This window comes from Rhamphochromis longiceps, linkage group LG18, assembly GCF_057381845.1.
Source record: "Rhamphochromis longiceps isolate RC_006_pf linkage group LG18, R_longiceps_female_GT1.1, whole genome shotgun sequence".
NCBI classification, from domain to species: Eukaryota; Metazoa; Chordata; class Actinopteri; order Cichliformes; family Cichlidae; genus Rhamphochromis; species Rhamphochromis longiceps.
This window is the reverse complement of record NC_140574.1, coordinates 9,822,853-9,847,765: the sequence shown is the minus strand read 5'-3', so window position 1 is coordinate 9,847,765 and position 24,913 is coordinate 9,822,853. Positions and strand designations below refer to the sequence as shown.

Genomic DNA, 24,913 nt, shown 5'->3' with positions numbered 1-24,913 from the left:
CCCAGAAACTATTCTAATGGTTGTCAAACCAGGTCTTAATTCATATATATAATCAAATGTCAAAACGCATCATTGGTATAGGGGAAAATATCAAATGTTGTATTTATAGGGGAAAGCTGAGGCATAAAACAATTTATTCCTATTCAGGAAATTAAGTTAAAAGATTTAACACACCTCACAAGTAGAGACTGTAATTTACTAGTAGAGATAACTGTAAAATGTATTTGCTGGGTACTGTTTTCAGCTGCAAAAACACTGTAAACACAGTAAGTTAGCAAGAATGTGATAAGGAGACAAACATAATCTATGACCAGATTGTTTTGTGGAGTTTGTAGAGTACCTGATTCTTGGTGTCTCTGTCCCACAGCTTCACTGTCCGGTCATAGGAGGCTGAGATGATGGTGCTGTCAGTGAGTCTCAGCACACTGATCCTGTCACTGTGAGCCTGCAGATAAAGCATCACAATTACAAGGAGGAAAGTTGTATATCATGTCTGCTGTCTGCTTTCTTTTCTCTGTACATTTAAATCAAGATGACCAAATTTGATTTGTCTATAAATAAATTTTAAAAATTCAGAGGAAAAATTGCCAGATTTGTAATTTTACCTGCTGAAATATGAGAATTTTCAGCTTTTTTTTGGCAGTTTTCTCTCTTTCTGCTTTGTTAAAAGACCTCAGACGTTACTGGGAACTTATTAAGCTTTTTTCTTTTTTTTTCTCTGTCAGACAGGAAGAAAGTAAGAAAACGTTTTTACAATAGTGAAGCTTGATATTAAGTGTATGGTCACCATTTGCCCAAATAATCAATGTGAGCCAAAAACTCAGGTTTCATACTGCTTGAAATGTTCAGTTTTACATGTTCATGTCAGTCACTCTCTTCTCTCACTCTTGAACTCTTACAGGCTTTCTTTTGCTCCATGAGGACAGCTCTGGTGGGCGATTGAACCACATGTTGCCCTCCGCATCTCCACACACCACAAAATCTAAAACAGACAAACATTTCAGGTGTGACAGAATCTCCATATACACATAGAACATGCTTGATATTGCAATGTTTTCATGTGTAAACAAGTTTCGTTTTGTGCTCTGAACTTTTCAGAGTTTGGAAGTTATATGGATTTTCTAATGATGTCTGACTCCTAATGCACGTGTCCAAGATACTCATTAATCAGATTAACCTCAGTAGTCCTCTGATTGGCTGTTGGGATCATTGGGACATTTTCTATATGTGTATATATGGTATGGGAGAGCAGAGGTGTTGCCTAGTTACCTTATTTGCTTAGTTACCTTATGAATTTAACCAACAGGAAGCAAAACAGTGTGGTGGAATTCTACTTAACAGTCTTCTTATTTACAATATTTGAATACCCTGCATCATCTTGACCATTATTTTAAAGCAAGGGTGCAAAATCTAGGCAGTGATGCATAGGAATACAATGTTTTAGTCATATGCTGCAGAAAAGTGAATATCTTGACTATTTTTCTGAGACCAAATTAGCATGAAAAATCAACTGAAGTAAACATCTTTTACTTCCAGGTCTGATGTTTACCGTTATCCATTATCACAGCTGTTATCAGGGTCCTCTTCTTCTTCCCCTCCTCCTCGTCACATTTCATGTTCAGTTCACTGAAAGCTCTTTCAAGGGATGTTTCCCGACTCATGGGAAACTGAAAATTAAGAGGATATGATTGTCAGCTGTCTTTTCATCGGTGTCTTATTACTCAGTGTTATCACCGGTGCCTCAACGGTCATGTCAGTGGGGGGATCCGGGGTTTTCTCTGTGATTTTCACATTCCTGTGGCAGTGTGCTAGGTGGTTGCTCAGATTTGAAGTTAAAATTTTTGCTGTAGAAAGAAGTTTTCTTCCCACGAAGAGTGCACAATGGATGCTAATGTTTTTGTCACTTTTTATGGAATCAAACTCAAAGTAATGCCTCTGTCAGTGCGCCCCAGGGTGGCTGTGGCTACATGTAGCTTGCCATGACAAGTAGGGCTGCTCGATTATGGCAAAAATGATAATCACGATTATTTTCACTGAAATTGAGATCACGATTATTTGACGATATTTATTTAACCCTTTAAGACCTACTATAGAACCAAGTCCACCAGAGCTTATATTATTTTTATTTATTTTTTTTTACATGCTGTAGTGCCATTTGTGGGAGCATTTCAAGTTGCTATACATCAATACAACTGTTATAGCCCAGATTTTAATAATATGTATGCATTAAGTGCATAGTAATTACATAAATTGCAAAAAAGTGCAATAAACTACAAAAAAAAATTGAAAATCGCTTTTGTTTTGTTTACATATATTTCTACTTGGAGAAGTTTAAGAGGTTTATCCCTCAAAACTTTAAATACAATAAAGTTGCAAAAAATAGTTTCCCACCACAGGAAATTTATTTTGAGTGTCTTCATAGTTTTATTTTGGAGATACAGCAATTTTTATATACTGCAGGAAAAACAAAAAACAATCCTATGATGCAAATTTGCAAAGAAAACAGCATGTGCATCATTTCACTGTGGGAAGTGTTACGAACAGCTGATAGGAACGGCAAAGCGTGTTTCTGGAATATTATGCTTTTGTTCCTGCAAGCGCTTTTTATGCAGTTTTTGCAAAGCTATATGTGGAACGAAACCGTGACCGAGGACAAGCTGATGGCATCAGATGTAAGTACAACTCCTCCGGTTTCATATGCAAAACAAATTATTGCGCTAGCTTACACGGTTCAGGTTCTACAGGGATTTAAAAATAGTTACGCAAAACGGAGCGTGCTGCTCTGACCGGCTTTAAAGGGTTAACAATGACTTTAAAATAATAATATAAAATAGTGTGCAACACCACTGAAGTTTTTTTTTTTTTTAAACTCTCTTTTCAACCAACGGCAGTCACTCTCCAAATAACTTCTGCTTAGCTTTCCGAGCTTCCCTCGGGTCCTCTTAATCAGCGGTCTCCAACCTTTTTTGCGCCACGGACGGTTTATGCCCGACAATATTTTCACGGACCGGCCTTTAAGGTGTCGCGGATAAATGAGGGAGGGGCTAATAATCGGCTCAGTCATTTTTAATGATCGTTGAAAGCCCAGATCGTAATCGTGATTAAAATTCGATTAATTGAGCAGCCCTAATGACAAGTGTGTGAATGTGTGCATGAATGGGTGGATGACTGGATGTGTAAAGCGCTTTGGGGTCCTTAGGGACTAGTAAAGCGCTATACAAATACAGGCCATTTACCAATGTCAGTACTTCCATGCTTTAAACGCTGCATGGTCGTACTCTCTCCATTGTTGATATACACACGTCTGTTGCTGCCACGGGTGTTGCACGCGCTTACGTCGTTGTCATGAGATACTCTCACAAACAAAAATCAGGGTTTAGTAACACAGTGTGCCTACGGGAAAGTAACAGTAATCTAATTACATTTTTTTGCAATAGTAATCCCTTACATTACTCAGTACTTTAAAAAAGTAAGCGGATTACAGTAACGCGTTACTGCCCATCTCTGCCTATAGACATGTACTAAATCTGTTCACAAGAGATGATGAGTGTCCACAGTTCAAGGGAGGGGATTATTTCCTAAAATACCAATTCTTTTCATCTTCAGAATGGTTTTGATGGTGAATTAACGCTTAATGTGGAGTAATGCTGGTTCGTATACTCACAAGGAAGCCGATGTAAATCTCTCCCTTTGATTCACCCACCAGCCACACGCTTTTCTTATCATTGTGGATCACGCAGTGAAATTCAACTTCATAGTGCCAACTGATAACAAGAGACAACCCACATTTAGAGTTACCAAAAACAAGCAACAAGGAATCCATCAAAGAGCTGTTGAACTGGATTTTGGTCATGCAAATATCAAATAAGCATTTTGATCCAAGGTCTGCTATAGTTTGAGGAAAGAAGCTAAAACAGCTTGTTTTAGAATGTAGTCCAGTATGAGAGGATTATTATGCTGAATGGCTGATTTAAAAAATAAAAAAAAAGCATGAAAAATACATTACTTGTTGACTTTATTGTGCCAGCTGCCCTCATTGTTCTTGGGTGCCACATCAAATACTTCTCCAGTTTTGTTCACCCCAAATAAAGCAGTGCAGTAGAAGAGGCGCACCACTGGTTCACTGACTGTGTAGGTGGTTACCTTCACCAAGCTGGAAGCAAGAGACAAAAATTAAAGAATTAGTTAGTGTGAAGACTGAAACTCATAATACCTCATGTGATGTCTCCCTCCACTGCTGATGCACTGAAGCTCAGAATCAGTTAAACTTCACAATCTTAATCAACACAAAACAGCTTTCACGTGCCAGTTTACCACAGCGCTTAGACAGTCATATGATTGTTTTTTTATTAAGCAAACTAGGCAAAATTAGTTATTGTCTTTAACTTTATAGGACTAATGCAGATGAGAGTGCTTGGGCATCTTATGTATTAGCTGTTGGTGTTTACCTTGCTGTGTCATGTTTTTTATTCCACACCAGCTTCCAAACACCAATAAGTTTCACACTCGCCACAGCGATCTGACTATCAGGCATGGAGCAGACCGCTGTAATGGGGTCATCAAATACCTGACACACACACACACACACACACACACACACACACACACACACACACACACACACACACACACACACACACACACACACACACACACACACACACACACACACACACACACACACAAAAAGATGGATGGCATGGTCAAAAAACAAACAAACAAAAAAAAAAAACAGATTTAAAAAGAGTTTAAAAAAAACTATTTTTCTTTGTACACTTCTTCACCTGCTTGTGGCCAACCACTGAGTTGTTTTGCCACAACTCGAGCAAACCAGATTCATACCCAGCGAGGAGCAGGTCATCATTTTGACAGAAGCACAGAGCTGTGACCGAGCCTTTCAGGTTTGGAGGACTTGCTGTGGAAAAAAGAAGAAACACAGTTTTCATAACAAAATGTGTATAAGGACCCTTAATAACACTGTAATTACTTTAAAGATAAGGCTACATAGGGCACCAGTTTAGCTCCCAGCACGTGTTCAGTAGTACTTATTTTATTTTTAGATTTAAAACAAATCTTCTTTGATTAATTCAACACTGAAGAAATTCTAATTGATACTCATATCTCCCAATCTTTGTCACCATCATTCATTTATGTTTTAAAAGGTACAATAAGTTTTTTTGAGGCTTTTTGTTAAATATAAAAAAAGAATATTGTAGTCATAAAGACACATTGATTTGTTGACATTGACAATTGCATCTGAAACCAAAATGATGCACTCTCGTAAACTTTAAATGCAGTCATTATAAGTACATAGATTTGTGTGCTGGATTGTGGGCACACCATTTTGAACACAATGACTGAGATGGACATCGCAGCTAATTGGTTCAAGATTTCCTGAAATGAAGTCTGGGCTCTAACACAAGAAGACGTGCATAAACATAAAAAGGGTTTTTCTTGAAAGGAAATGAAAATTATAAGGAGTTTTAAAGACATTTTAAGTAGCTAATTTTGCACAATATTGGTGAGAAATTTAATGGGAACATGGAAAAATAATTAAAGACATTAATATTTAACATAATACCTCTCTTTTTGCATCTCTCTATATAACGTCCTCCTTATCAGTGCACAAAAGGGGAGCATTTTAAACATCATTACTCATAAGCACTTACAGCTGCAAAAGGCCACATAATAATGCGTCGTTAACCAATTTTCAAATGTTCATTACCTAATTGCAGATGATAAATATTGACTTTTTAATACAGTAAAAAAATAAAATAACGAGAGTTAAATCCATTTTCAAATTTGAGATGTTTCTACTGGCTTACTGTGCCAATTTATGGAACATAAGCTGAAGCCAAACAGTTGGTACTAAAATAAGAAAAATGAGAGATTTGTAGCTCCCTAAAAGTTGATTTTATTCATCTGGACGTAGCGTTTTCAGTGAGAGAAACGTTTCGTCACTCATCCAAGTGACTTCTTCAGTCTCAGCTGACTGCAGGTTTCCCAAATCTTATACACAGTACATTTGTACAGTGACTGAAACTAGCACCACTGAAGGAACAATGGGTTGGGAGATTGGTTCCTTGATCATGCAAATTGTCATGACGATTGGTCAACAACCACTGATCAAAGACCACTGATCAATAGCCATGAGTACCATTCACAGAGAGTTGGGGTTTAAAAGCCACAGAGACACTGTGTTTAACTGTTCCAATACTCCTGACACATACGGGATCACTACGGGTTTTTGCTGAGCTTTCTTTAGGTGCCTTCCCAGCAGATTTGTAGACACTTGTGAGTTGATAATTATGATTTGTATCATTTATATAAATGGTAAAAAAATAAAAGTCTCAATTTAAACCAATTTTTTTTTTTACCTCTTGCCCATGTCCAGCATCGCAGCGAGCGGTCTTCAGAAACAGTGAAGAATTGTGGGACCCTTTCCTTGCAAACGACTCCATGAATCGCACCGCTGTGACCGCGAAAGGTGCTAAAGTGCTCCACCTGGAAATAAACCGACATATCTAGTCAGTGAGAAAATACATCTGAAGAAGCAGCAGGGCACTTTAAAAATTCAGAGGATTTTTTTTTATTTGTTTGAGAGACCTGTAAGGGTTTCCAAAATTTCACTGTGCCATCATCAGACGCTGTGAAAACGGACATTTCTTCTGACTTCACTTCCTTCCCTTTGTCTTAAAAACAAAGAGTGGGCTTAGAAATATCAAATATTAATTTCAGAATATGCAGTATTAACTCAATACAGCGTACTGAATGATGGAAAGAGGAGGAGACTATGTGTGTAATCACTTCCCAGCATGTTTTCTCAGGTACCTGTATTTGGGAGGAGAGAGCAGTGGTGTATGCGTCTCATGTGAGCAGAAATATGGCAGATTTCAGTGTTTGTTTCCCACTTCCAGACATGCAGTGCCCCCTCTGCACAGCTGGCTATCACATATTGTCCCTGCCCACAGAAAGCACGACAGAGCAGGTCAACAAAGAAAATAATTTATCAAACCAAAGAAAAAGACAATTTCATGCTATAGTTAAACAGTTCTTTACATTGTACACAATATAGAGAGCTTATTTACTTAAAGCTGCATAAGTGACTCACCAGACAGCAGACAGAGGTAAGTGGACTTGTCCAGGAGATTTCCCTCAGACACTGCCCAGCCTGAAGGTCCCACGAACAAAGTCTGCCGTCATTTGAAGAGCTTAACTGGAACAAAAACAAAAAACACATTTTTGAAAGCACTTGTATGTTACTTAGATGTAATTATCAGATATGCGTGTCTGTGCATTGCTTCCAAGCTTGCTAGCCTTAGCTGATAAATTAACACTCCATCTTCTTAGCCAAATGTGGACACTTTAGGCTCCAAAAAAAAAAAAAAAAGGAAAAACAGAAAATTAGTTTAAAAACAAACAAACAAACACATAGACCCCACCCACCCAAAAAACAACAACAACAAAAACAACCCAAACATGTACAGCAACCCTCTTCGATACACTGTTTATTAACTAAATGAGCCAAATTTTTCCACAAAACCTTTCTACAATATAGCTGTACAGCAATTCTTGACTAAGTTTCTTTATTTTTTATTTTTAAATTGAAAGACTTGACCATAAACAGTTTAACTATCATGAATACAGTACATACGACTAAAGAATTTTTACATGAAATCTTGTGATGCCACCTGTTGCTTTTCCTTAGTTGCCCTGTTGAATTTGATCTTGTTGTACTGTGAGGTAACAGTGCAATATGGAGTCAGGTGTGAGACATTTTAGCACCAATGACACTAAACAGGGGAGAAAATTTTCAAAGCACCACTCATAACCCCGACAAGGATCAGGCAAAGGCCACTATTTGTATTTTTCTTTCCACTGTCCTACAATAACTGTGATTGTAGTAAAGGACAAAGGACGCTTGTTTGGTTGGTCTCGACATGCCTCCATCCCCATTTTAATATAACATCACAGCTTTGTATATATAATTAATTTGATCTCTTGGCTGTGGACCACAGATCCCACTTTCAGAACCACTGCTTTATGACACAAACAAAATATGAAAAGAAAAAAAGAAAAAGAAGACCAACCACACAATCTGGAGTCCAAACGCAGCCTGTGACCCAGTCTCGGTGAGCATGAGGCAGAGTCTTAGAACGAACAGCAGGAGCAGTCACATCCCACACCATCAGAGCCTGAAACAATCAAATGTTTATGATAACAGATGAAGAGAAAACCAATGTAGCTCTCTCCAGAGGTAGAATATAACAAGTGCATTTAATCAGCTACTGTTAGTGTTTATGTTTTATGTGCTTTATTTTTCTGCATTCCACACTGAAACACTACACTTTTAATTACACTACATGAGTTTTAGTTCCCAATTGCCAGTCTTGGTAGCCGGGGATCAGTCCGCCAGGGCCTCCGCTCCTGGCTGTTACCCAGCACACAATGCACCCAACCCCTACGGCACCACCTGCGGGTGGTGGGCCTGCGGGAGGATGGGCCCATGTCCCCTTTTCGGGCTGTGCCCGGCCGGGCCCCATGGACTAAGGCCTGGCCACCACACGCTCGCCCTCGGGCACACTCGCCCTCGGGCACCCTCCCCAGGCCTGTCTCCAGGGCGGGGCCCGATAACCCTATCCCGTCAGGCTAAACTGTTCCTTCAATGTTCTCCTCATAAGGGTCTTCTGAATCGCTCTTTGTCTGGTCCCTCACCCAGGACCAATTTGCCATGGGAGACCCTATCGGGGGCAAAAGCCCCCGGACAACATAGCCCATGGGAACCCCTCCACCACGATAAGGTAGCGATTCACGGAGGCCCCAGTCCGTGAGATCTTCAACACACACCTCTGGCAGAGCTTCAACAGCATTCCGAGGGAGAGTGGGGACATTGAGTCCGAATGGACCATGTTCAGCATCTCCATTGCCGAAGCCGCTGCATTGAGCTGCGGCCGCAAAGTGGTTGGTGCCTGTCGTGGTGGTAACCCCCGAACCAAATGGTGGACACCAGGCTGAAGAAGGAGTCCTATCGGGCTTGGCTAGCCTGTGGGACTTTGGAGGCAGCTGACAGGTACCGACAGGCCAAGCGGAATGCGGCTCGGGCAGTGGCTGAAGCAAAAACTCGGGTGGGGGAGGAGTTCGGAGAGGCCATGGAAAAAGACTTTCGGACTGCCTCGAAGAGATTCTGTCAAACAGTCAGGCAACTCAGGAGGCGAAAGTGGTGCTCTACCTGCACTGTGTATAGTGCTGGTGGAGCGCTGCTCACTTCGACTGAGAAAATTGTCGGGCGGTGGAAGGAATACGTCGAGGACCTCCTTAATCCCACTGACATGTCTTACGAGGAGGAAGCAGAGTCTGGGGATGACCCGCCAATTTCCAGGGGAGAGGTCACTTAGGCAGTTAAACAACTCCTTGGTGGCAGAGCCCCTGGTGTGGATTAGGTCCGCCCCGAGTTCCTGAAGGCTCTGGACATTGTAGGGCTGTCCTGGCTGACAAGCCTCTGCAATGTTGCGTGGAGATCAGGGGCAGTACCTCTGGACTGGCAGAACGGGGTGGTGGTCCCCATCTTTAAGAAGGGGGACCGGAGGGTGTGTTCCAACTACAGGGGGATCAGACTCCTCAGCCTCCCTGGGAAAGTCTATGCCAGGGTGCTGGAAAGGAGAGTTTGTCCACTAGTCGAACCTCAGATACAGGAGGAACAATGCAGTTTTTGTCCTGGTCGCGAAACACTGGACCAGCTCTTTATCCCCGGCCCCGGATAAAGCGGAAGAAGATGGATGGATGGATGGATGGAGTTTTAGTTACCTTATAAGGTAATTTAAGTGTACCAAAAAATCTTACATGTTCAGTAGGCAGTATCCCTAATCTGAATCTATGAAGCACTGCAACTACATGATATCATTATTAATATTATTATTATTTTATTTTTTTAAGTAAGAATAACCCAGAATTCATGATTTCACCCTCTCAAATGAGACAACGTTCTCCCCCTCTCATACTGATTTCACAGTTGTAACCTTTTATTGAGGTACTCTCATAAGGTTCATAAGGGGGGGAAGAGTTACAGGTACCTGATCTTTTCCACCAGACAGCAGCTGTGCACCATCTGGACTGAAAGCCAGACACGTGACTCCGCCACTGTGGCCCCTCAGTATTGAATTTGGCTGGATCGGAGGGTCACAGGTCAGATCAGACAATAACCACAGCCCAATGGTGAAGTCATCTAATTCAAAGAGCAACATTGTAAAACATTTTTAGACATAAGTCAAACTGACTGGAACTTGAGAAACTTTTGATAATACCCTGAGAAGAAAGCATAATCACTACCACCAATCACACCTACCTGAAGCTGTCGCCAGGTACGTGGAGTTTTGTGCGAGTGCCTGGATGGTGCCCGATTGCACACCAAACACTCCCACCATTTCCAGGACTTCTGTCATTCCCTCCTCTTCTTGTTTTCTCTTCCACACCCGCAGAAATTTGTCACTTCCTCCAGACACCAGCAGATCGGTGTCGGTCTGCTCTGCTTCTAACATGACCCACAGCATGCACGGTACAGACACGTCCAGGTCCACGGAGGCCCAAATCTTCTCACCTGAAAAATTAATTTTGGTACAGTTTGTTTCTTTTATAGTGCACACACTTAAAAAGAGCAAGAAAGGAAAAAACCTAGAGGAGATGCTTTGAATTTTAATGCCAGAGATGTCTTTTTTGAGCCACTGGCCCCACTTCATCACACACACACACACACACACACACACACACACACACACACACACACACACACACACACACACACACACACACACACACACACTTTCTTGTAGTGATTCCATCTGGTAAACATTTTTGAAACATTCGTAGCTCACAACACACCTGATCTGAGGCTGAAAAGTTTGATGCCATCAGCGTGGTATCCCACAGCAACATAGTCTCCATTCACAGCCACACACAGAGCAGCAGGCTGAGACGTTACAGCCTTTAGCTTTTTCAGAGGTGGTTCCTGCATCCACTGACGAAGAAGAAGAAGAAAAAAAAAAAAAAAAAAAAAAAAAAAAAAAAACATGAACATGAAGATGCTGAAATTCATGAATATATGAATGAACAGGTTTTTCCATCAATAGAGCCCCACCTTAACACTTAACATCATCAGTACAAGATCCTTGTAAATGTGCAGCATCATTAAAGTTAAAAGGGGTCCAGCAAAATATTAGAACTTACATCATCACATTTTAATTCAGTGACAGAACGTCCAAGTCCTCCAGACCAGAGGTTGAGCTGTTTGAACAGAAAAAACAGAAATGGGAGGTGGTGATGATTAGCTTTATAATCACTGAAATCTTTGTTTGTGAGAAGATACTGGTGCCTGTTCCTGCACTGACTTTCTCCTGATAACTGCACTATGACTGCTTCAGAGGTGGTGCTTTTTGAGGTCGTTTTTGAGAAAATAAACAGCAGTGTCATATCAGTCATCTCAGATAAATCAGAAAACAACAAAAGGCTATCTCCGAACGTTGATTCTGTTCATCTGGACGTAGAGTTTTCTGAAAACTCTACATCCAGATGAACAGAATCAACGTTCGGAGATTTACTTACCTGGATGATTGAGAATGCATCAAGATGTTTTAAACCAAAAGTTATTTTATACAAAACCAAATGGTTATTAAAATAAGCAACATTTGAAGGGAAAAGCAGAAGCTTTATTATGTGCTGACTGATGTCTCACCATGTGATCAGAGCCAGCGCTCAGAAGCATGGATCCTTCCTCCAGGAAGGTGAGGGACTCTGTGGCTTCACAGTGAGCCTGGAAACATCCCACACAGGTGGAGGTGGGCACTGACCACACCCTCACCTCCCCAGACACAGAGCCAGAGCAGAGCATGGAGGAGTAGGGAGAAAAAGAGAGGCTGCGCACTGATCGTGTGTGGCCGCACAGGGACTGATGGAGAGAGAGAAAAACAGTGAGTGCATTATCTGAAGTAGTTCTTCTTTCAGCTGTTCTCTAATAATAATAATAATAATAATAATAATAATACTTTCAAAAAAGCCCTATTCTGCTAAAGAACTGAAATTAAAAATAAATATCTCAGTTTCAATAGACCACACCCCCTTTTGTAGACATGTTTTCATTGGTTCCGATATTCCATACTTCAGTTATATTTATGGTCCAATTTTTTTTCTCCTGTAGATCTTTAGTAGAACTGATTATGTATTTTTAACATACATTCATGGTGAAAATGAAATAACATTGCAACATTCACAGCATTGAGCTCACTGTTAGTTTTTTATTCTTGAGCCAGTTCCACATGATCACATTTCCATTCCAGCAGCCAGCAGCCAGAAGGTGACCCTTAGGGTCAAAGGTCACACAGTTCATAGGGCTTCTGCTGAGCACGGAGGACACTTCAGTACCTTTATCAGAAGACCACACCTGAAGAGAAGAAACAGGTTTGATTAATACAGTCGAGGAACGATGTCAAACCTGGCAGTGCAGCGTCAGGCTGTAAACCATAACAAAGCAGCTGCACAAATGACTAACAACACATCATCACTTAATCATCACTTTCACCCTCAGGGAGACAGACTAGAGCTAGAGAACAATTTCAACTTCCAATGATTATGAAAAAAAGAAAGCAAAGTTACTTTTTTATGCAACTGTAGCTACATAAGGGCTGCTCAACTTTGGCTAAACTCATAATCATAAGTGTTGAACATTATTATACACAGACGCTGGAAAAATAGTGGACATATTCTACCTTTCTGTGAACCTTAATTACAATCTAGCTGATATTGAAGATTATTTCGTTCAATGAACACTCTACAAAACTAAATTACATAACACTGTTTGTTTTTGATCCACATGCGCTGGCATTCCTGAGGTCCTATTTCACATGATACTGAATCAAGACAGAAGTCGAGGCAGAAAAACACAAACATCTTTTTAGTGTTACTTTAATCATGCAGTCGAGGGAAACCGTGGCGAGGTGCTTCTTGTCTGCAGTGACATCACTTCCTGTTATCATATTAGTGTGGCCATCAATAACGTCAGTCCTACAGAAACACAAGTAAAATGACTTTAAAGATTCGGTGCTATATTTGTAAAAAATTAAATCTAAACCAATCTTTTAACCCTTCTCACACCTGCATCCATTTTCAATGTCCCACACTTCTATTCGCCCATCAAAGGAGGTGGTAGCAAGTCGTAAGTCCTTCAGGAAGACACAGCTCGAGATGCCGTCACAGCTGCTGATCAGAGACTTCACCTCCTGCTCACAGCCAGGAGAAAGTGCATATTAGACATTTTAAAGGCTTCTTATTCTCAGCAAGTGTGACAGCACATTATTTATGTATGAATTTATTTTTGTTTAATCAGGGTAGAAAATGTCTCAGCTAGAAATAAAAACAGCAAACGCATAAAGTTCACATTAATGACAATAAATACCAACTGGAAATTAACTACACACAAACATGGTCAATGAATCCAGTCTGCTACTGATCTCACAAATTCAAAGCATGAATACAAGCTGCTGAGTTGATCCACAACGTTATAAAATGTGTTTAAAACAAACACATTTGTACCTGTCCAGTCTGCGTGTGGATGAAATGTAGAGTTCCCTCGCCAGTACCAACCACCATCATCTGGTCATCCTGGCTCACAACCAGAGAGGTGGGCTCCGAGGGGAAGGTTGACAGCAGCTCGCTGAGTTCAGGAGTTCAAACGCACAAGAATATCAACACAATAAAACAATATGGACTATATTATCCAACATACACATATATCTTATTTGTTTTGTACTTCTGCTGGTATTACTGATCCCACAAGTACATTTACCATTTCCTATAATATAAGCATATACAATTTACAGTATACATTGCAGAAAAGATGCAGAAAGATTATTTTATTTTTAGCCCCAAAAATATGTACTCTTGGACAACAGGCAAAAAGCCTTCAGGAAAAAAAAAAAAAAACTTCAGTTGGTGACCTCTAGTGGTCAGGAGATACCATCAAGTTCTGCAAAGCTACTGCAGAAACATGGCGGTACAACACAATGGACTTTCCGTTCTTTTTAGAGGATTAGACCCCAGTTAACACAGAATTATGAACCTTATCTTCATTTTCTGTATAAAATATATCTGAAAATAGCACATCCCTTTAAAGCAGGGGAAGGGGAACTTCAGGCCTCAAGGGCCGGTGTCCTACAGGTTTTAGATGTGTCCTGTATCCAACACAGCTGATTTAAATGGCTAAATTACCTCCTCAACATGTCTTGAAGTTCTTCAGAGGCCTGGTAATGAACTAATGATTTGATTCAGGTGTGTTGACCCAGGGTGAGATCTAAATCCTGCACGACACTGGCCCTCAAGGCCTGGAGTTCCCCATCCCTGCTTTAAAGTATGACTTCTCCGGGTGAAACTTATTGTTATACTTTTAAGTTCATGTTGGTGCTAAAACCTTTGTCTTAATATATTTTTAAAGTGCTGCATGACCACTTTTATTACAGTAAGAGACATCAAGAACTCTTCTACTGACAATAAAAAAAAAAAAAAATCACCTTGAAGGAGAACCCCTTACCTTTTTTCTTCACCATCACTGTTCCCATCAATGTTCAGACACTCAATTACCCGCACTCCTCCTTTGCCCACCATGCCTTTTCCCCAGGTGTGAGCAGAGGTCTCTTGAGGTTCATTGAGGGCCTGCTGAATGAAAAGAGCTGGCCAGGAGGAGAGTGTGGAGGCGTGACGCCGCAAGAAATTACGGCAATCCTTTAAATCGTCCTGGATGGAAGCTGAGAGGACAAAAAGAAACTGGAATGAATAAAACAAACACCTGGCAAGGATTTGTGGGTAAAGTACTTTTAAGCACTTACATGATGGTGCAGACTCTTGGTTCTTATCTGCAGAAATTACAGGATATAAATATCAGGAATTTTTGAGGAGTGTAATCTCAAAAAAACACATTTTAAAATATACACAGCTGCACACAGAAGAGATGTAAAAGTTTAAAAGGAAACCCACCTAACAGGCTTCAGAAAGTTACTCACCATACCAGCTGTATGTCTCCAGGAGGTGGTGCAGGAAGCCGTGGCGCACATTAGCGTAAAGGAAATAATAGCTGGAAAGCAGGAAAGAAAGTTCCCCCAGTTGTCCACTTTGAATCTAAACAAAGCCAAACAAAAGCAGTGAGAAGTTAAAATCTTCAAGAAATATCAACTGTAGCTATGATTCCCACAAGATTAGGACTTATACAATACAATATATTGTGCTTTATCTGCGGTAATTATAATAAATTACTGTATTGGTTTTTTTGCTGAATTTTATTAATATTCATGTTGCGCAGCATGAATTAATGATGGAAGATTCCTAACCAGGCTAGAAGGCAGGTGCATGATAGAGTTGGCTTCACAATGAAGGAAGGTATTTTGGCCCCGAGGGTCAGCTTGTGTCCACAGATGAGCTGTGGGAAAAAACCCCAAAAAACTCACCAATACATTTACAGCGGTTTACACTCAGTGTACTAAAAGCTAATTATGAGTACTTTACCTGCCAGTGTGAGGTGAGCTCTGGTTTTGTCACTTTCTGTGGGGAGAAAAAAGTCCTCAAAGGCTTGCTTCACCTCCGGATTGGTTAAAGCCAGCAGGTCGTCAGTATTGTGGCAATGAGATGGACCAATCAGACTGCAGGAAAAGATTCAAGTGTAATGCTTATTTAAAACTTTGTAATATGGCTTAAAACTCTAAACACACTCTGATCGAAACCTGAGACAAAAACTTAAAGGGAAGAAAAGGGAAAATAAAGGATATTGTTTATTCTTATTAATATCTGAGTTGTAAAGAAAGAGAATGCAAATAATTACATAATAACAATACAGTATTATGAATTATTAAAGGAATCTCAAGAAACCACACAGACCACTGCCTCTTTTTCCATGAACACAACGTAATATGTCATAAAACTTAAATAATATGCTTATATGCTCTGGGCTTATACCTTTGTAAACTCTGCACTATGCGGGTGAAGGTTGCCATAGGAATGCGTCCTTTGGGCTCTCTGGACAACTGCAGCACTTCCTGCCATGTGACTTGTCCATCCCGTAAAGACAAATCATTGCATGTGTTCAACACAGAGTATAAATCTCTCTCCTTCAGGCCTGTGGATGAAAAGGAGGAAATGTTGAGGCAGAGTAGGTCACTTTAGTTTACGCTCACTCCTCAAATCAGACTTCTGGTTAGAAGGAGTGTATGAACATTGATTGAGCTATTATACATATAAGATGAGATTTATTAAAGTTATTATTATTAAAAACAACAACAACAGCAACAAGTTTTTAAATAAGGTTTCATCTTATTTGAAGTGTTTTCCAAAAGTCTGAGGCAACAACTATAAAAGGTACACTGCATTCAATGTGTATACAGCCAGGAAAAGATTTGTGTTTCTGTGTGTGGACAGAGCCTGTGAAACAGTTTAAGTGTGGAGTTGACGCTGTATCCAAACATAAATGACCTCAAAAAAAGAGGTTATTAGGCGACTAATAAGATAGAAAGAGGAAAATGGTGAATTTCAATGAATGTCTCTGTTTACTAAGTTACTACTTCATATTTAGTTTACAATTAAATTTCCAAAGGTGGAGGTATTTAACTTTGATGAGTGGAGGTAAAAGTTATGGTGTTGTAAAAACATGATGATACGATAGTAATTTGTATTTTACACCGTGTATGTACTCTGTAGGGGTGCAACAATACTCGTATCGATATTGAACCGTTCGATACAGTGCTTTCGGTTCGGTACCCATATGTATCGAACAATACAAAATAAATTTTATATTTATTTTATCAACTTTCCTTCTGACGATGCTGTCTGTGTTGAGCGCTCAGTGGATCTGCGCTCCACAGTGCAGCCTAGGCGGAGTAGTCGAAAGCAGATTCACTGAGCGCAGGGCAAGCTAGCGAGACAGAAGTTAAGCTCTCCTTGCAACATGGCAAATTGAACCTCCCCCACCCTCATTCAGATTTGGCGTTTGGAACTATTTTGGTTTTCATGTGAGGTATGACCCTGAAGGTAAGCGCGTCATGGACTAAAGTAAAACAGTATGTTGGATGTGCCACGCAATGCTCAATTACATGGGTGGGAGCTAGTGTGTTAGCGCAGTTAGCTTGTTAAGGTGTTGGCCGTCCAGCCCCATGCATGGGCGATCTGCGGTAGCTCGTTAACGGAGATTTGCCGTGTTGTGGCGTTAACGTCATTTCAACCAGATTTACGCTGACAGCACTAGTGGGAACACAACAAATATGACTGCACATTTACACCGACATCATCCTAGTGCAAAGACAAGTGGAAGCAGACAAAAACAACAAGCACGCATGCTACAAACTTTACCCGAGTCATTTAGAAGGCCGTTAGCACATGATTCTTCTTATGGGGACCTGATATGTTTAATATGCTGCTGAGAATATAGCCCAGAAGAAGCGTATAGTATAGCTTTTATTTTGGAAAGAGCCATTTCTCTGTAATAAACTCTTTTCCAAAGATGAGTGATTCCTCAATCAGATACAGGGTTCGCAAAATCGCCGACATCCCGATTTTTCCAGTCGGGCTACCAAAATCTATCTCTGCCCTGCCCGTCAGGCTATCATAGGAAGGAAAAATATATGTCAATGGTTTTGCATTCTTTCGGAAATGTAGCTGGGTAATTATGTCATTGGCATTGGTGAGCCACTGTCAATATGTGACATATTGAAATCGCGTTTGAATTTGCGCTTGTTTTTTGCTTTCACTTTGCAATCCTGCGAACTGTGTATAGAGAGCGACAGCACTGATTGGTGAGTGATGATAATTTGCGCACCAATTCCTCTGACATAGTCTTATCAATTGTTAGCTTACTATGCAAACATGACAAGTGAAATCTCCCGCAGCAAGCTTAAACATGTGAGAGGTTGATCGCGCAGAGAATCGCTGAGCGTTATGTGAGTGCGTGTGTAAAAGCAGCAGGATACATATTGTTCTGCCTTTTATAACTTAAATCGGATATTATAGTTGTAAGCTGCCCTAGAGCTCCCTCTAGTGGCTGCTTTGGGTTCGGTTACTTTGGGAAAGGAAAAAAATGAGAACGTGAAGAAGAAATAAAAGATGGCGGAAAGTGATACCGTAATGTTATCGTTCTAAGCTGATACGGACCTTAAAATGTTGTTGCCTTGGACAAGATATGTCTGTAAGTATGAGTGTCGATAAAATAATTATTCTTTTGTTTTGTGTAAAAATGGTACGATAATTTGTACATTTGAAAGTTTTATCTTGTTAGCTTGCAGTAAGAGGGTAACAAGCTAGTTTACAATGTTAGTTAGCTAATACAGTATTTTGTACTTTCAGTTTTACGATGGTCAAAGAGAAGGCAATGGTCAGAGGCCATTCTTCAATAAATCAGCGCAAAAAGGAAAATAAGTCTGGTTATTGGAGCATCGTTATCTCGCTGTCTAGCTGGTGAAACTAAGAGACTCAGGGCGAGGACAGCATAGTAAAAAGACATTAGCGCAGCGGGCACAACCACGAGGAGCTATTTTCAGCACATCAGTTATGAGTCTACGGTCAGGAAAGCAATATCAACTGGATCTTCCAGAAGAGGAAGAAACACCAGACCAAAGAGAAACAAAACAAGTGCACAACGCAGAGGATATGGAGAACAAGGATAATGCTAGCAACGCAGACACACAGGCAGAGTCTAGACGCTCGCGTACGTCCAAGCGTTCATCCACAAGTTCTGCAGCACTTAAAGCACGAGCAAAAGCAGAGGCTGCACGTGCACAGCTGGCGTATTCAGAAAGAGAAGCAGCTATAATGAAACAAAAAACTGAACTTGAGGCAAATTTACATGTTTTGAGCTGTCAAAAGGCTGTTGCAGTTGCAGAAGCAGAGGTTGCAGTTTATGAAGAAGAGGAGGAGGGACTCTCAAAGAGTGAACTGCGCTATCCATTGGTGGGACCACCCGCCAGTCCAAAACAACGCACAGCAGAGTATGTACAAAAACACTCAGATATTTGCCTTGAAGGATTCAAATTAAAAGTAGATCCACTTGCCTGTCACAAAGCTGCGCGTGAACAATGCGAAATGGCTATGAATGCAGATATAGACAATGACTGCTCACACAGTGCTCAAAAGGCTAATGTTAAAGTGGAACTCCAAACACAACAGAGAGAGAGACTGGATTCCCCCAAACCTTATCCATACAACACTCTTCAAACATCAACAGAGACACAGGGTGTCCAGGATATTACAAGGTACCTGACACGGAGGGAAATGTTAAGTACTGGACTTTTGCAGTTTGATGACCACCCAGAAAACTACTGGGCGTGGAAGGCATCATTTCAAAGTGCTATTAAAGACTTGCACGTTACAGCTCAAGAGGAGCTAGATTTAATGGTCAAATGGCTTGGAGTGGAGTCTGGTCACCAGGCCAAAAGAATCCGATCAGTCCATGTCTTTAATCCAGCTGCAGCTCTCAACCTTGTGTGGCAAAGACTCGAGGAATGTTATGGATCTCCAGAAGTGGTAGAAAATGCACTGTTAAAAAAGATTGAACAGTTTCCCAAACTAAACAACAGAGACAACACAAAGTTAAGAGAGCTGGGTGACGTTCTGCAGGAAATAGAATGTGCAAAAGATGGAGGATATCTACCAGGCCTCTCATATTTGGACACAGCTCGCGGAGTCAACCCCATTGTGGAAAAGTTACCATATGGACTGCAGGAAAAATGGATTGCAACAGGAGCAAAGTACAAAGAAGAACATAAAGTTGTTTTCCCCCCTTTCAGTGTCTTTTCAAAGTTTGTAAGACAACAAGCCAAAATAAGAAACGACCCAAGCTTTGTCATCACACCTCCTGCCGACACAAGCTTCAAGAAGGAGAAAAGCTTCAGAGGCAGTAACAGGCAAGTGATTAGTGTACACAAAACGGACATTCCTACAGACACTAGTTCACCTCAAAATAATTACAGCAAGCCTATAGAAAGCCCTGACAAGGTATGCCCAATACATAAGAAGCCTCACCCTCTTAAAAGGTGCAAGAGTTTTAGAGCAAAGCCCATAGATGAGCGCAAGTCATTTTTAAAAGAGAACAGAATCTGTTTTAAATGCTGTGGCTCTACTCAACATTTAGCAAGGGACTGCAGGGCTCAAATAAAATGCATGGACTGTGGTAGCGACAGGCATTTAGCAGTGCTACATCCAGGTCCACCCCCTGCTCCAGCTGAGAGCTCTGGAGCTGATAAAGATGATGGCGGGGAGACACAGGATAGTGCAAATGCCTCAGTTGTTTCCAAATGCACAGAAGTCTGTGGTGATGAAGATAGCCCACATTCATGCTCAAAAATAAGTCCTGTGTTAGTCTATCCAGAAGGCGAAAAAGAACAGGCTAGAAAGATGTATGCAGTGCTTGATGAACAAAGTAACAAGTCACTAGCTAAGTCGCAGTTTTTTGAGCTCTTTAATATTAAGACACGCTCAGAGACTTACAAGCTCAGAACATGCTCAGGACTGTCAGATAATGTCGGCAGAACAGCAGTAAACTTCATGATTGAGTCAATGGATGGTAAAGTAAAGCTCCCACTCCCAAACCTGATTGAATGTGACATGATTCCAGACGACAGGAGAGAGATTCCCTCTCCACAAGTGGCCATGAAGTTCTCACACTTACAGAAGATAGCTGAAAAAGTACCTCCTGTAGAAGAACAAGTACCTATTCTGTTGCTTTTGGGAAGAGACATTATACAGGTACACAAAGTCAGAGAGAGAATCAATGGGCCACACAATACACCTTATGCACAGCGTTTGGATTTAGGCTGGGTTATAGTTGGAGAAGCCTGCATGGGGAAGACGCATAAGCCCCCTAGTGTGAGTGTTCTCAAAACACATATTCTCCAGAATGGCCGTGCTTCTTACCTCTGCCCATGTCCTAACACGTTTCAAATCAAAGACCAGTTAAACACCACACCTAACCCCAAAAAGGACAGGGGAAACACAAACACCAATCAACTGGGAGAAACTGTTTTTGACAGGACAAAAGATGATGACAAACCAGCACTGTCAGTAGAGGACAAAGACTTCATTGACATCATGGAGAAGGAGGTGTATCAAAATGAATGTAACAGCTGGGTGGCGCCTTTGCCATTCCGCTCTCCAAGACCAGAGCTTCCGAGTAACAGAGAGCAAGCATTCAAGCGCCTCCAATCTCTCAGAAAGACATTAGACCGGAACCCTGAAATGAAAAGACAATATATCGAATTCATTCAAAACATGCTGGACAATGACCATGCAGAAGTCGCTCCACCTTTGGACTCAAACAAAGAACACTGGTACTTGCCATCCTTCGGTGTGTACCACCCACAAAAACCTAATCAGCTGAGAGTAGTCTTTGACTCAAGTGCAGAATTTGAAGGACAGTCCCTTAACAAAGTCTTATTAAGTGGACCCGACCTAAATAACACACTGCTGGGTGTCCTTATGCGTTTTAGGAAAGAGCCTGTAGCATTTTCAGCTGATGTGCAACAAATGTTTTATTGTTTTGAAGTGAGAGAGGATCATAGGGATTATCTGAGATTCCTTTGGTATAAAGATAATGATCCCGACCAAGGTATTTGTGACTATAGAATGAGGGTTCATGTTTTTGGGAATAGCCCTTCCCCAGCTGTGGCTATTTATTGTATGAGGCGTGCTGCAGTCGAGGGAGAAGAAAAGCACGGACATGATGCAAAGCAGTTTGTAATGAGACATTTTTACGTTGATGATGGTCTCGCATCCACAGCAACAGTGGAAGAAGCTGTTGAGACACTCACAAGCGCTCAAAAGATGCTGGCACAGTCAAACTTAAGGCTACATAAAATAGCCTCTAATGACCACAAAGTAGTGGAAGCGTTTCCTGCTGCCGAGAGAGCCAAGGATCTAAAAGACTTGGATTTAGAGTTGGACGACATACCCCTGCAAAGGAGCTTGGGGGTACTGTGGAATCTTAAAAAGGACTGTTTTACCTTTCACGTCACCACTGAACAAAAGCCGTTCACCAGGAGAGGTGTCTTGGCCACTGTTAACAGTCTGTATGACCCGCTGGGTTTCGTGTCACCCATCACAATGCAGGGAAAAGCTCTTCTCCGTGAATTGACCTCAGAGCAAAAGGACTGGGATGAATCACTTCCTGCAGAAAAAGAAGATGAATGGAGCAGATGGAGAAGCTCATTGAAGGATCTTGAGCGGCTTCAGATACCGAGGTGCTACCTCTCGTTCTCCCAGGCCATTGCTGTGAAAAAAGAACTGTGCATATTTTCAGATGCCTCCACCATGGCCATAGGAGCAGTGGCATATCTGAGAGCTATTGATGGTGAAGGTCAGTGGCACACAGGTTTCATCATGGGCAAGTCCAAAGTAGCCCCAAGACCCGCCCACACTGTTCCTAGATTGGAGTTATGTGCAGCAGTGTTAGCTGTAGAGATGTACGAACTCATTAGAGATGAGATTGACATTGAAGCAGACACTGTCAGATTTTTCACAGACAGTAAAATTGTTCTTGGTTACATACACAACAACACAAAGAGGTTCTACACTTACGTGGCTAACCGAGTGATTAGAATCAGAAAGACTACACATCCAGCACAGTGGTTTTACATAGCCACTAGTGACAATCCAGCAGACACAGCCACTAGACCAATTGCAGCTTCTGCATTGGCTTCTACAAACTGGTTTAGTGGTCCTTCCTTTTTGACACAACACGACATAGAGAAGTCTCACTGTGATAGTTTCACACTGATCGATCCTGACACAGATGCAGAGATCAGACCTGATATAACAAGTTTTGTTACCAAAGCCTCAGTAACACAGCTAGAGCCATGCCGTTTTGAAAGATTCTCTCATTGGATGAGATTGTGTCGCACTATTGCATCACTAAAGCGTGTGGCAGTATCATTCAAGAAAACAAACACAGAAGGTAAAGGCTGGAAGTGTTTCAGTGAAACTAACACCACAGATGAAGTGTCTAAAGCAGCAAAGTTCATCATTCACACAGTACAAAGTGAAACGTTCAAAGAAGAGTACAGATGCATAAAAGAAAATCTGCCACTTCCAAAACAAAGCTGTCTTCAAAGGTTAAATCCAGTTATTGATGAAGATGGGCTCCTCAGACTAGGAGGTCGATTGGCACCTGCTAACCTAACAAAAGATGAGAAACACCCACTCATTATCCCAAATGCTCATCATATAGCCATCCTTCTTATTAGATACTATCATGAGAAGGTAGCGCATCAGGGGCGTCACCTAACAGAAGGAACGCTCAGAGGTGCTGGATTTTGGATTATTGGCAGTAAACGGCTCGTCTCTTCTGTTATTTACAAGTGTGTTCTCTGTCGAAAGCTTCGAGGACAACTTCAGACCCAAAAGATGGCAGATTTACCTGTGGACAGGCTGACACCAACGCCACCGTTCACTAGTGTAGGACTGGATGTCTTTGGACCCTGGACGGTCACCACACGTCGCACCAGAGGAGGGAGTGCAGACAGTAAACGCTGGGCTGTGCTTTTCACCTGCATGTCCACGAGAGCTGTGCACATTGAGCTCATTGAAACAATGTCAACATCCAGCTTCATCAATGCGCTGAGGAGATTTTTCTGCATCCGTGGACCTGCTCAAATACTCAGATCTGATAGAGGTACAAATTTTGTTGGAGCATGCAATGAGTTGCAAATTGATCACAAGGACACAGAACTAAACTCATACCTGCAAGAGAAAGGATGCACATGGCTGTTTAATCCCCCACACTCGTCACACATGGGTGGCTCGTGGGAGAGACTTATTGGAGTAGCAAGGCGCATCCTAGATGGTATTCTGTTGAAAGCCGTACATGTCCAACTAACGCATGAAGTGTTAAGTACATTCATGGCAGAAGTAATGGCAATAATGAATGCAAGACCACTTGTACCAGTCTCAACAGATCCAGACAAACCAAACCTTCTCACTCCAGCAATGCTCCTTACACAAAAGGTCAATGCATTATCTGCACCAACAGGAAGCTTTGGACCGCCAGACCTCTACTCAAAGCAATGGAAGCAAGTACAGTGTTTGGCAGACTCTTTTTGGAAACAGTGGAAAAGTGAATATCTTTCAACACTACAGCAAAGGAGAAAATGGACTGATGATAAAACAAACATAAAAGTTGGTGATGTTGTGTTATTGAAAGATGCTCTCGCACACAGAAATGACTGGTCCATGGGAAAAGTTGTAAGAACATTTGAGAGCAAGGACAATAAGGTTCGAAAAGCAGAAGTAAAGACTGTGAAAGATGGAAATGAAAAAGTGTTTTTGAGACCCATCGCTGATATGGTTTTGCTTTTATCAAGTGATAAATAAGTGTTTGAAATAGCCCTAAACTGTTCAAAATGTTTATTAGAAAAGTTTGTTCTAGTGGCACAATTATATTGTACCAGGCGGGGAGTGTTCTGCCTTTTATAACTTAAATCGGATATTATAGTTGTAAGCTGCCCTAGAGCTCCCTCTAGTGGCTGCTTTGGGTTCGGTTACTTTGGGAAAGGAAAAAAATGAGAACGTGAAGAAGAAATAAAAGATGGCGGAAAGTGATACCGTAATGTTATCGTTCTAAGCTGATACGGACCTTAAAATGTTGTTGCCTTGGACAAGATATGTCTGTAAGTATGAGTGTCGATAAAATAATTATTCTTTTGTTTTGTGTAAAAATGGTACGATAATTTGTACATTTGAAAGTTTTATCTTGTTAGCTTGCAGTAAGAGGGTAACAAGCTAGTTTACAATGTTAGTTAGCTAATACAGTATTTTGTACTTTCAGTTTTACGATGGTCAAAGAGAAGGCAATGGTCAGAGGCCATTCTTCAATAAATCAGCGCAAAAAGGAAAATAAGTCTGGTTA

The 24,913-nt window shown here is 41.1% G+C and overlaps 2 protein-coding genes across 3 annotated transcripts in view; one reads left to right on the top strand and one right to left on the bottom strand.

The window, feature by feature from the left end:
• Window positions 1–24,913, bottom strand: part of tep1 (telomerase-associated protein 1) — a 47,785-nt gene that overhangs the window by 540 nt on the left and 22,332 nt on the right. For both annotated transcript variants that reach the window (XM_085388776.1, XM_085388775.1), the window contains exons 29-55: window positions 15,988–16,147; window positions 15,541–15,674; window positions 15,366–15,454; window positions 15,042–15,156; window positions 14,868–14,894; window positions 14,573–14,786; window positions 13,579–13,699; window positions 13,141–13,265; window positions 12,951–13,050; window positions 12,275–12,430; window positions 11,726–11,938; window positions 11,221–11,277; window positions 10,876–11,011; window positions 10,343–10,594; window positions 10,071–10,222; window positions 8,091–8,195; window positions 7,112–7,216; window positions 6,832–6,961; window positions 6,607–6,692; window positions 6,378–6,504; window positions 4,785–4,915; window positions 4,449–4,567; window positions 4,007–4,153; window positions 3,665–3,764; window positions 1,550–1,667; window positions 900–982; window positions 341–445 (exon numbers count right to left, since the gene is read on the bottom strand). In XM_085388776.1, coding sequence (XP_085244902.1) covers window positions 341–445; window positions 900–982; window positions 1,550–1,667; window positions 3,665–3,764; window positions 4,007–4,153; window positions 4,449–4,567; window positions 4,785–4,915; window positions 6,378–6,504; window positions 6,607–6,692; window positions 6,832–6,961; window positions 7,112–7,216; window positions 8,091–8,195; window positions 10,071–10,222; window positions 10,343–10,594; window positions 10,876–11,011; window positions 11,221–11,277; window positions 11,726–11,938; window positions 12,275–12,430; window positions 12,951–13,050; window positions 13,141–13,265; window positions 13,579–13,699; window positions 14,573–14,786; window positions 14,868–14,894; window positions 15,042–15,156; window positions 15,366–15,454; window positions 15,541–15,674; window positions 15,988–16,147 — 3,407 coding nt within the window. The remainder of the gene's footprint in view (window positions 1–340; window positions 446–899; window positions 983–1,549; window positions 1,668–3,664; window positions 3,765–4,006; window positions 4,154–4,448; window positions 4,568–4,784; window positions 4,916–6,377; window positions 6,505–6,606; window positions 6,693–6,831; window positions 6,962–7,111; window positions 7,217–8,090; window positions 8,196–10,070; window positions 10,223–10,342; window positions 10,595–10,875; window positions 11,012–11,220; window positions 11,278–11,725; window positions 11,939–12,274; window positions 12,431–12,950; window positions 13,051–13,140; window positions 13,266–13,578; window positions 13,700–14,572; window positions 14,787–14,867; window positions 14,895–15,041; window positions 15,157–15,365; window positions 15,455–15,540; window positions 15,675–15,987; window positions 16,148–24,913) is intronic.
• On the top strand, window positions 18,004–24,181 carry LOC146647734 (uncharacterized). The gene is made up of 3 exons (XM_085389938.1): window positions 18,004–18,205; window positions 18,364–23,868; window positions 24,038–24,181. Exons 2-3 carry the CDS (start codon window positions 18,568–18,570, stop codon window positions 24,179–24,181), a joined length of 5,445 nt encoding a protein of 1,814 aa, XP_085246064.1. The 5' UTR covers window positions 18,004–18,205; window positions 18,364–18,567.